Below are 12,276 nucleotides of genomic sequence, written 5' to 3' on the forward strand. Positions count from 1 at the left end.
GAAAAAGTAAAAAGTGCACTGAAAGATATCAATGAGTTCTGAAACTATGGCCTAGAAAATAAGATCCATCTCAATATAATGTGATACATGAAATTTGAGGAGCAAATAAAGAACAATGAAGTTACACCAACCAAAGACAACTGGAAAATAAGAATAGCAGCAAAGTTTTTAATGTAGGAAAACTTTGCCTGCCTAAGGCAGGATTGTTTTTTGGTGTCAGCCAAATTTTCAGTGTGTGGTGCGCTAAGGAATGCTGTCCTTTCTAATCACATAGAGAACCAATGGTCCTCTAATATTTAAATAAGGCAGGTAAACCAATTGTGCGATTATGCTTTGCTTTTACAATTAAAATAAATCTATAATAAACATTAATTTTAGTATTTTAGCAGATTTGCCCAAATGTTGGATATAATTGCCAGTATCATTAAGATTGGTATATCTATTAGTTACTGGAAAACAAGTGAAAGGAGAAATGGGGATAAGTATATTCAAAAGATATGTGAAGAGGTTATCCAAGAATAATTCTGAAGCCTTATTGCAGAATATGCATTAAGTTCTAAGGACATGAGTGTTAAGATTTTCTTGGTTGAAACAAGGAAATCTATGGCTCTGATTTGATTTTGGACTGTGAAATGCAGTTTATAACATCCAAGACTCAACAGAAGAATATCTGTTAGATAAATAGCAGTTTAATTATTAAGCATTTGGGTTCATACACATTGTGTTAATAAATTTTGGGTTTGGATTCATATAACGTATCAATCTTTGTCAGCAGTACCTGATTTAACTATCTGCAAAAGTGATATTTATATGCAAACCAAAATATTTTATTTTGGTAGTGGTATTTATTTTATTTATGTAGTGGCTTGTCTGATTGGAATGATTTTCTTTCCTGCAGATTGAGTTAACTAAAAGAGGACTTCAAGCAACTCTCTTGGTAAAAGCTCCAGAAACGGGAGAATTATTTGTAAATTTTGATCCTCAAATATTAATTTTAATCAGAGAAATAGATTGCATGGCTCATATGTGCCTTGAAATTCCACCATTTGCAAGTGTTATTCAACAGCAGAGAGACTGGTACAAGAAGATTGTCAACAATTTGCACGTGGGTTTATATTAGTTATTCTATGTATATGTACTGTACATTAAGATGCTTGGGTTCTGTACATATGGAAGAGGATAAATGAAAATCAATGATTATGTACCAAGAAAACATTTGCAAATCTGTTTTCTTATTTGTATGACATTAAAACATTTTCTTGGCTTTATATTTTCTTGGAAGTTACTTTGCAGATGCATGTGTTTGGGGAAGCTCTGCAGGGTCTGGAACAGAGATGAGAATGGGGAGGAAAGGATTACAAAATGTCCTGTGTTGTTGCTTGCTTTCTAAATGATAAGCAATTCATCTCTCATTCAATAATGAAGTCAACATTGGGCAGCATTTGTTTTGACAGGATACCTGGAAGGGAGGAACAGGTGGTCTGCTTTTAAAAAGTATAAAGCATGCAGCAAGTAGCAGCTTTTTTTTTCTGACACTGGTGTTTTACACCTGTGTCTGTGGAGCAGTTTAAAAAGAGATTAAACTTTTCTTTCTCTTGGCTTTTAAGTCTTTTAGATCATTTTATCTGCCTATGAACAGACAAGATTCCCAATGACTCAAGATGGGAATTCAAAAATAGATGTTCAGAAACCTATAGCTTTAAAGGACTGCTTTGAAATGAAAAAACCCATAAATCATAGAATCTTTATGACTTTAAGTCATAATGTTATTGATGAACATGTGAAACTAGATCAGCGAGTTAAAGAGGCATTAGAAAGAAAATAGTATAATATAGTTCTGGTAAGGCTGATCTTATTAGAATTGCTGGAAAATTCATCTAGATGTAGTTTTCTCCTTGAGCTTTTTGTCTTCTGTAGCACTCATTTACCAACTGAAATTCACAAGATTTTTCTGTTATGTGGTTTAAATCCAGTAGGCAACCAAATGTCCCACCGTTGCTCCCTTACTTCCCTCCTTGGGATGGGGGAGATAATCTGACGGTTAAAATATAAAACATGTGAGTTGAGATAAAGGCATTTTAATAGGGAAGGCAAGAGGTGCACGCACAAGGGAAAAAAAAGAAGGAATTAATCTGGTAAAACTAGGCAGTATCACAGCTACTTGGAAAGACAAACACCATAACTCTGAGTGTCCCCCTCCCTCCTTCTTCTCCCAACTTTCATTTTTTAAGCATGATGTCGTAGGTATGGGATCCAAATAATCAGTTGGGCTCCTGGCTACATTCCTTCCCAGCATCTTTTGTGTCCCCAGTCACCAGCAGAGTGGTGTGAGAAGCAGAAAAGGACTCAATGCTGTACGAGCACTGTTTAGCAATACCCAAAATATCAGTGTGTTAGTAACACAGTTGTGGTCACAAATCTAAAACATGGCATCATGAGAGACATTGAAAAAGAAATTAACACCATCACAGCACCAGTGCAATCAAAGATTGATTTCTGTGTGAAGCAGTGCTTCACATAGAGCAACAAAAAAATATAGAGATATAAAGAGCAACAAATAGTGAACTTCTGCCAAAAATAATGAAAACCTTTCCCAAGCAATTAATTATAACTTCTTAAAAAATTAAATAATATGCATACAGATTAATTTTCTTAGTTTAGGTAATAAGTGTGTGCACATGAAGAGGTTCAATGAGTGTGTATTAACTAATATTTTCATTATTTCAGGTGATGTTGGCAGAATACAAAAGAATTAAACTGAAAATACAACACCCTTTTGAAAAACTCATAGCTCCTCAATTAGTAGATGTAGATAATGCTATCCAGCCAGGTCTAATGTTGCTGAACTGGACATCCCTAAATATTGAGAAATACATTAATACAGTTTTTTCTAAGCTAGGTAGGTTACTTGCCTCCTTCCATTAATTTATAGTTATTTGTTCTATACATATGCGAATTGTAATGTAAGTATATAAACCACTTAATTGGTTTATATATAAAAGTTATCAGAATTTTCACCTGTCCTGTATTCTATGAAATATTTGTTTTGTAACACCACCTTCTTTTTGTCTTTTATGTTCATCAAATTTTTACTACTGTATGTTAGGCGCTTGGGATTACACCAAACATAAAATATAGTGCGAAATGCCCAGTGTATTCTGAATTTAAAGAATGATAGCTACTTTTTAAAAGAGTTCCTAGGTTCCATACTTTTCCTAGTCCTGCTTTTTTGTTTCTATAATGTACAAAAAACAACTTCTCAAGGAATAAAACACTGACTCAGTTGGCACTGTCATTGCTCAATAGCATTTCATATTAATATTTTTTTTAAACATCAGTCTCTTTAAAACTAATGCACACATATCTTGGACAACAGCTTTAGAAAACAGATGAGCTTGTAGTGTTTTCAAAAGGTTATCACAACGTTGCACTGAGATGTGTTTTTTTTCTGAAGATACTAAATTCCTTTTTCTTCAGCTTAATTAATACAACAAACAGATTTTGCTTCTTGAAATTGCATAGGTAGTTATAGTGGATTTTTTCTTCAGTTGAAATGGCAGATTAAAGTGCATTTTGGATGCCAGTCTGATATTATACTTAACTAAATTTTGAATAATAAAAGTAATTTTCTGCTATTTCAGCTTCAGCATTGAGAGCAGATTGCTATTAAAGTTTAAAATTCTAGTGATTGTTTTCTGTTAACTATTGTTTGGCCTCTAACATTTGTTTGAATCATAGAGTTTTTATTTGCTGAAATTTACTGTTGCTAGTAGATTCTCCAAGTTGTAACAAGTTCAAGGTATAGGAGAAGATGAAATGTTGTTGGCCCTCAATTAAATGTTAATGTCTTCATGTTTGAAATACATATCCTTTAAGTTAATCTTATATATATTTATAATATATACTATTTTTTATAAAAAGCTATACAATATTCATTTGTATAATAGTTTATATTCTATAATACTATACTTATCTTTTAACATGTAGATAGCATATGCTAAGTAAGTATTTGTTATGCAAAAAGATAATTATGATTCTTGTGGTGAAGCTTGCCATAAAAGTTTAGATGTTTGAAGTAAATTGGTTAAGGTGCAGAATTCATATACAGTTGATAATGATAATTTGTTGGGGTAAAAGAACACTGGGGGACTTTGCAAAGGCTATTAATTCAAACTTTTAAGCTTGTCTTGAATCTTCTGTTTTCTTCAAAAGCTGGGCTGGAGTTATTGCTTGATCGAGTGAATGACTTGGTTGAATTTCGTATTGATGCTGTCCTTCAAGAAATGAGTGAAGTGACACTCTGTATGTTGCCAGAAGATGAACCACAGAGCTGTGAGGAATTTCTTCAAAAGACTAAGGTTAGTAGATAAAAGTTTCATGAAGAACAGATAGATGACTTTGAGTTTAGATATTTTTCTTTTCTATGAGATAAAAAATTCTGAATGCAGAATTAATGAAGCATGCATGGGATACAATGGAAATCCCCACTTGCTTGGCTAGGATCATAAAAAGGAACAGAAATGCCAAATGTAAAGAGAGCTGAGCTGAGCTATTATTTTCTATTCATTATTAATATCAAGCCAGATAGTGTATGATATTTCTTTTGTGCTTTCTTGCACTCAAAAAGTTTGCCTCTGTGATAGTATATATTTTTTCATTATTCCTGTTTAAATAAGGGAATTCTCCAGCAATTGTCTGAGGAGAGTAAATACTATGGAAAGTATCGTGTAATGAGTATCTCAAACTCTCCTGAGTTGGTAATGGGATGTGAAAAATATATGCAGGAGTACTTGGATGATGGTAGTCTGAGAAAACACCCTTCCTTCACCACATCAAAAGATTTTATGTTGAGGGTAATTAACTATAAGCATGAAAACTGATTAGATCAGCTGGTTAGAAAGCTGATTAAAGTCATAATTATGTCAGAATAATTTTGTGAGGCAATAGTAAGGTATTGCATTTTAGGTTGTAATGTCTAACGTGTTTTCTCCTGAAATAAAATTTGGTTTGATAAAGACTGTAGAAAATCAAATAGATAATCCCCATTCCTTTTCTCTTGTAGGAATAACTATTACAAATTAATTTTCTTGATTACCTTAGTGTTTTTAACTCTTTGACCTTTTCTATTTTGGCTATTGTAACAACTCACTGTGTTGTTAAATATAGAGTAAAATTTAAAATAATATATGGAATGAGTAGCAGTTTGTAAGCCTCACAATCCATAGTTGTTTTTCTTGATCCTGCTGCTACCTTCCTGATAGGACAGGTACTAAAATGTATATTCACGAAGGCAAAAATATGTGAGTGAGCACAAAAACAGCTCTGCCCAGTAAGGTAACTTGAAAAGTTAAACTGCTACATAATAATTACAATGGCCATTTGAGTTGAGATAGCAAAGTAAGTGGTATAAGAACCGCAGTTATAGGTACAATAAAAATAGTAACAGTTTGTAAGCTTATTGTAATTTTTATTTAGAGGAGACTAGAAATAACTTCTGTCACCTAGCAAGTGTCTTTAAATTTCTAAAGAAATTTCTGCAACAAAAATAAATACCCAGTGGGAAAATCCCAGAGTACTTTGTTTAGTGTTGCTGTGATATTGCAAGTCACATCTGCCTTTTATCTCAACTCAACAAAACCATTAGGAAGGCCAAAGATTATCTTAAAATTTGAAAATGGCTGAATATTTCCAGTTATTGATTTTTAATTGAACAAAGGTAGTCATGTTTGTTTAAGCTGAGTGAAATATAAAATACCAAAGAAGTAAAAAAATAAAAAGCAATTGCAGATAAAAATTATAGTTAGCTGAGGCATACTTGATTGATTTTATTATAAGTATTGGAGAAAAAAGATGCACAGTACTGTAACAAATTTCTGAATTTTATTTAATCTCATTCTTTGATTTCTTCTCTCTCCAGTTTATAATTTTAGTGTTTATTTTAATAATAAATATATCTTTTATAGCTTTTATCTTCTTTTTAACTGTAAATGGGATATATGGTTGGCTAATACTCATTATGGCACAGTCAATTAATGTAAACCAGCAATGATTAAAAGAAGTGTTGACTCTCCCATCTCTACATTGGAAAGTTAAGAAAATGAAGAAGCCCTTGCTTTTGGGACTCTTTTAGTGAAACTAGGCATTATAAACATTGATTCATGGTATTACTAATGAATCATGTGATTTGAGAAAGAAGCCAAAACAATGCTGAAAGTAATTCATGATGCCTTGTTGATCTATTGTTTATCTTGTATTTTGGAACAAACCAATTTTAAATTAATATTGTATATAGATCTTATTTTTCACAAATCTTAGGCTTTGACATTTGTGTTAATAAAGGCTGCTATGACTTTGAAATTGACATGAGAATTGTGACAATAAGAGCATATTGTTTTGGTTTGATAACAGCAGCTCTGCATAAAAGGATCTAGGACTTTACACTTACAAAGCTCACTGGTGGAGGCCGCTGTTAATGATCTGATAAACATGTTACTTGACACCAAGGAACAATTCAGTAAAGAAGATGAGAAGTCAATTGTACCCAGTGGTGAAAAAAGGGCCAAGAATACAGGTAAGAAGATTGTATTGTATTCCTTGGTGTTTCTTTCTTTTTCGTGCTGATAATTTGTGTTCGGGGACATTATAGCTTAGGTGACCGAAGTACTGATTAGCATCTGAAGTCTAAAGACTTTGGATTTGCCTGGATAATGAATAATGTAACAATCATTTATCATGTACAAAATAGGTCAGTATTATTTATCTAACTTGGATGTTGAAAGTTTCATGCCATAGAAGTACTTAGTAGCCTTGGTTAATTGCTGGACTTCCCAGAGAAAGAAAATAAGAAATAATATTTAAATTTTGATGATAATCATGCCAGTTTGTACTGAATAAGAAGGCAGATAGGAATAAGCCTGTTACACTGGGGTGCAGATTACAATTGAGTAATTCTGCCCTTCCTTAAAATTATTTCAGACACCTGTGGAAGTGTTGCATGATGATATTTTCAAGTTACTTATGTATATTTAACTAACTGGATTTATGATGTTTTAGCAAAAGAAGAGGAAAGAAGATCAAAAAGCTTGACTTCCTCACAAAATTCCGGTCAAATGTGGGCTGGCCTACCTTCTACAGCAAAGAGCAAGAGAATGGATTTAGAAAAGTTAGAGGAAGAAGCCAATGAACTGCTTTCTTACTTCAATGATCGTAACATTGATACCCTCTTGAAAGTCACTCGACACACTCTGGAGACTATCCGCAAGCGCATTCATGCATCTTCCACCATCAACTTCTTAGGTGGCTACATTGTAGTACATTGGTCTCTAGGCTATATAAAGAAAAATGTCAGTGTAATATCTCATAACTGTATAAATAAGACTCACAAATGCAAAAGAGGGGAAAACAAAGGGATTTTGATTAAGCTGTCCTGTTAAGTTGTAATCAATAGCATTGTCTATTTCCAATGTTTTTTTTTTTCTTGTGACAGTACAATGCTCTTTCTCTAAAGACTCACTGTACTGTTCTGAAGCCAATATTATAGTTGGAACAAGACTTGATAGATAAGTTTCTACAAGACCTTGATAACTTGTTAAAAGTTTTAACAAGTTATGTTAGAAACTAACTTGTTTAGTTATCAAGACCTTGATAACTTGACAAGATCTCTTTGCCCTTGCCTTTTACATAAAACCGTATGAAAAAAAAAATAGAGGTGTCTTTTTTCTCTTACTAATTGCCTTCAGACATTTCCATACATGGTGATGGAGCATAGTTTTGAAGCGTTTTATTGTTGCATGCCTTTAAGAAACAAAAATAAGGTCAGTTGTCTTTGGTCTCTGTAGTTTATAAGGCATACAATACTATGAGACTCTTAGGAAGTTCTGTGCCCAATTTAATATGCTGACTGGGAGTACCAGCCAGATAACAAAATTTGTGCTAAACAGAGTTTAGCTGCACAGAGAAAGTTGAAGAGAAGCTTCATGGAAAAAATAGCTTTGCACTTAGTTTTCTTTTTTGCTGCTGTAGGGGTTAGCCGTAGTTCAGGAATTCTTTTTCCCTTCAGAAATTACATCAATACTCTACATTAGGAGATATGTTTGTTGGTTTATATCAAACAATGCCTAGTTTGATGTCTTGAAAAAAATATGAACAGCCTTTTGTTTTTGTCTTCTGTTTTTGTCTTTTATTTAGAAAATCACAGTATGTCTAAGCAGAAAAAATGTGCTTATCCTATAATTAGGACTAATATTAACCTATCTATACCTAATATCATCATGACACCCTCTTTGGATGAGGTACAGCAGACGCTTAATAAAGCTGTAGATAGTATTGTGAAAGTAATGAAAGGAGTTCAACATTGGAGTAAGGAGAGAATATCCAAGGTTGGTGTCTTTAACAGCCTTACTTAGAACAAATGGTGAAAAACTGCTGCAAATGAAAAATAAATATTATTCTCTCTTCAGGAGAAAGTGTTAGAGAGAAAAGTTTTTCTGTTGCACACTGGGAGCAGAGACAGTGATTCTGATGATGGAATGAAAGAGACTGGAAAGAAAAACTGCCATGGTAATGATAAACTCTGACATCAGTAAATTTGAGTGTTAGGTAAATGTGATTTATACAGAAAGTATTGGAAGATATTAATTACAAAATACATCAAAACCAGTAGACTTGGTATATTTTAAACAACTTCATAGATTTTAAATTGCTTCAGAGAAGAAATCTCTGGTTAGAAACCAGGTTTCCCATTTGTTGTTCTGTGGATTTGAGTAAGGGGATTTTTTTGGGCTTCTTGAAGAGTTTTAATGCTTTGGGTTATAATATATATATTGTTTACAATTATAGTAATTTTGCTACAGAATAATCTTTCATGGTTATCCAGTGTGGTTTGTAATTTGGCATGTTCAAATGGCATGTTAGAACTTGTGCTTACCCTTTAAGAAGGGTAAGTTGAACTTTCACAGTACCTGGTAGTGAATAAAAAAAATAGATGTAAATTGTAATATTGGTGTAGAGAGGATTGTATATAAATGATGGAATAGACTAGAATTTCTAAAAGGCTTTTCATTATTCTGTTTTGTGACCAGACATTAAGTTGTTGAAGTCATTAGTTCAAGAAAATTTAAGATGGTATCTTTGATTGGGTTTTTCTTTTCTGAAATAGTTTAAAATCAAACAAAGTTAATTGTTCTACATTGTACTTGAGATACTAAAAAAATTACATTCAAGACTTTTTAGCTTATCTCTCTCTTATGTACCTAAAAAGTAAGATGGTAATACTTGAACTGGTTAAGAAGTTAAATTAATCTTTCAAAACTAAGAATTTTGCTTGCAAGAGATGAAACAAAAAATGATGATGTCTTTTTTGGGGACTGGTTATGGCCATCTTCTCAGAGTTAATGTTAATTTGTATTTCAAATTGTCAATTGTGCGCTATTTCAGAAAATAAAAATGCTTAGTGCTAATATATAAGTAAGCAAATGCTGATAATATAAATAAATCACTTAGGTGAAGCATACAGAATAAACCTTGAGGGAGAAGAGAAGAAGGCATAATCTGTTTGAAAGATTGGTGTGAAACTTGTTCCAAATTTGACAGGGTACCTGAATGGAACCATTTTACTAAAATGGAGATTTTTATGAATTTGTTGGATTCCTTAACTTCTAGTTGCCTTTAGGAGCACCTAAGTTTAACGTGCATGCTTATTGATAAAATGTCATTCTGTTTTGTCTATAAGAATTTACTTCTCCTAACCAGTATGTCTGTCCTAAGCCTGCTTCTGTATTTGAATCTTATTTTATAGATAGTGTATCAGATGCAGCATCACTCAGTTCATCTGATGCAGTGCAAAGCCAGAGCTACTTCAAGAATGTTTCAGAGAATAAAGAAATTATTAAATTAGTATCTTTACTCAGCAGTGCCATAAATTCTACAAAAGGGGTAAGACAATTGAGATGGTAATTTGATATCACTATCTGAGGGATATTAATGTATAGCTTTTAATATACTTGGGTAATAAGGGTAGGCATTTAAAGCTGTGATTATATGTAAAAATGAAAAAATTTTGGATGGTGGAAGGAAAACATTTGGCTGAAAATTTGCAAATATGCTTTAAAAGTGTAACTTGCATCAAATGTACTCTGCTCCAAGACTTGGGGGTTTGAATATTGCATAAATTAAAACATCATAAAAAAGTGTAGCTGTGTTGTGTGTAGCTAATGAAGCCAGCATGATTTCTGCCACATTACAAAGAGGTTATGAAGGTTTTTAGAGGAAAATTTGCTATCAGATTGGCATTTGTAAAATGCTGCATAGGATTTGCTTGTGTAGGTTAGGATCTTAAAGGATATCTTAAAGGATATGCATAACTTCTTTACCTTGTTCTTATTCTATTCTAAAGCATATCTTAAAGGATATTCATAACTTCTTTGCCTGGTTCTTATTCTATGCACCCTTAGTAAACTGTATTTCTTTAGGGAGCTGTGCATCAGTTTCTTCTGGGGCTGGTCCAATCTTTTATGTCTTGCCATGTGAAAATCTTTGACTCAAGGCATAGTAACTTCACTGGTACTAAAGCATAACTACCAGGCTGCTGCTGAGTAGTTGATAATGGTGGATAGTTATCATGGTATTTTGTCATATTGTAAACTTTTATAATTTGGCCAGCATTAAATGCTTGCATGTACTATATTTATTATAAGTCATGATGTGGATTATTTCTCATAGCACTCATCTCTCATTTACTTGTTTAATTAGATGCAGTGATGAATTAACTTTAACTTTCTCACATTTTTCTGAGCTCCTGAGAACCAAAAGAATAATTCTCTTTCACACTCATTAAGTGATATTCCAATCAAAGAGACCTGAATTGAGTGTAGAAATTAATGTTAAAAAAAATTGTCTCATAGCTTAATTATTTCAGAACGAATTTTTATGTTGGGCCCTGGAGCTCAGGTTTCAGTTTCTAGCCGAAGAAATGGCAGGGAAGGACAAGTGTACTGTATCTTAGTTTTAAACTTTACTTCCCACTAATTCCAATGATTTTATTGACTGAAGATTCACTTAATTGGCAAATGTTTTAACTAGTCTGACAAATTAGATGTGATGAACATAGGGTTTCTGGCATAATGTGATCAGTAATGGAACTTATCCTTTAGCATAAATTTGCCAGCAACCATTTATTTCGTGAGGAGCTTCAACCTGCTCCATGATGGAGTTTGTAGTGTACTCTAATGAGCAGCTGCTAAGAAATTATATGCATGCTATATACATGATGCTGAGAATCTTCCTTTGAACTTGTAAATGTCTTTCAGGAAGTTCTTACAGCTTTGGAGAGGTTTAGTTGTTACCACCATATATGGCAGAGAGACAAGGAGGAAACCATTGATAAATTCATGGTGGGAAACCCATTGCTCTATGAGTTTGAATCTGAAATTCTGCATTTCCAAGACCTGGACCTGAAAATTAATTCTGAGCCTGAATACGTCTGCGTGGGAGCTATTGCACTGTACACTGGTAGAGTTCAGCTTCTCTCCAGAGACATGTACTTTCTGACTCCAGTAGGAAGGAGAGATGTGGCAGTTTTGGATGGGTGAGCTAGATTAAAATGGAAAGGAGAAAGAGAGAGAGAATGGCTGTTTTCTGTTCTGGCTGTAAATGCTGCAAAGAAAACACTAACACAAGAATATCTGTGAGGCTTAGCTGGAGTTTATTGCCTCACCTGGATATGCCTGCTCACTTATGGGTTGGATGGTAGATGTTTGCCCATCCTTCTGTCACTGATTCCCAGGGGTACATATTTCATGGGAGTAAGATGATAAGTTTATTACTTTTCTCCTTGCCCAATTGCATGCAGTGAGACGGCTGAACCCCTTTCTATCTAACAATTCCACCAATGCTATGATCAAACTTTGTTTCTTCAGCTTTCATAATTAGACTCCGAATTTTCCTCATGTTATCTTTTTAAAGATTAATTTTTGAAAATATTTTAGATGAGACTATAAATCAATTCATTAGTGATGTATAGGACAGAAGTTTGTATAATAGTAAATAAGCAAGATGACGAGTATGGAAACCAACTTCATCTTTCCAGTAGGCACATTCTAAAAAAAAAAATCTATGATCTCTAATATCTATTAATTGTTCAATGTTTTTAGATGATCTTTCCAGTAGAAAAGATGGTAAATTCTGAGAAGAACAGGTGGAAAGCAATTGTGAATTGCAAGCAATTTTATAAACCCCTTCAAGGTGCCCATGTGATTTCATCATCTCTGTATGTGAAGG

The 12,276-nt window shown here is 33.2% G+C and overlaps 1 protein-coding gene across 1 annotated transcript in view; it reads left to right on the forward strand.

Annotated features, from left to right (window-relative positions):
* The window catches only part of LOC110481007 (dynein axonemal heavy chain 5), a 141,753-nt gene that overhangs the window by 45,918 nt on the left and 83,559 nt on the right, over positions 1 to 12,276 (forward strand). The window contains exons 15-23 of the mRNA XM_077784406.1: positions 899 to 1,105; positions 2,728 to 2,899; positions 4,213 to 4,358; positions 6,409 to 6,571; positions 7,054 to 7,296; positions 8,188 to 8,378; positions 8,460 to 8,559; positions 9,797 to 9,933; positions 11,307 to 11,508. Of these exons, the coding sequence (XP_077640532.1) occupies positions 899 to 1,105; positions 2,728 to 2,899; positions 4,213 to 4,358; positions 6,409 to 6,571; positions 7,054 to 7,296; positions 8,188 to 8,378; positions 8,460 to 8,559; positions 9,797 to 9,933; positions 11,307 to 11,508 (1,561 nt within the window). The remainder of the gene's footprint in view (positions 1 to 898; positions 1,106 to 2,727; positions 2,900 to 4,212; positions 4,359 to 6,408; positions 6,572 to 7,053; positions 7,297 to 8,187; positions 8,379 to 8,459; positions 8,560 to 9,796; positions 9,934 to 11,306; positions 11,509 to 12,276) is intronic.

This window comes from Lonchura striata, chromosome 6 (genome assembly GCF_046129695.1).
Source record: "Lonchura striata isolate bLonStr1 chromosome 6, bLonStr1.mat, whole genome shotgun sequence".
NCBI lineage: Eukaryota > Metazoa > Chordata > Aves > Passeriformes > Estrildidae > Lonchura > Lonchura striata.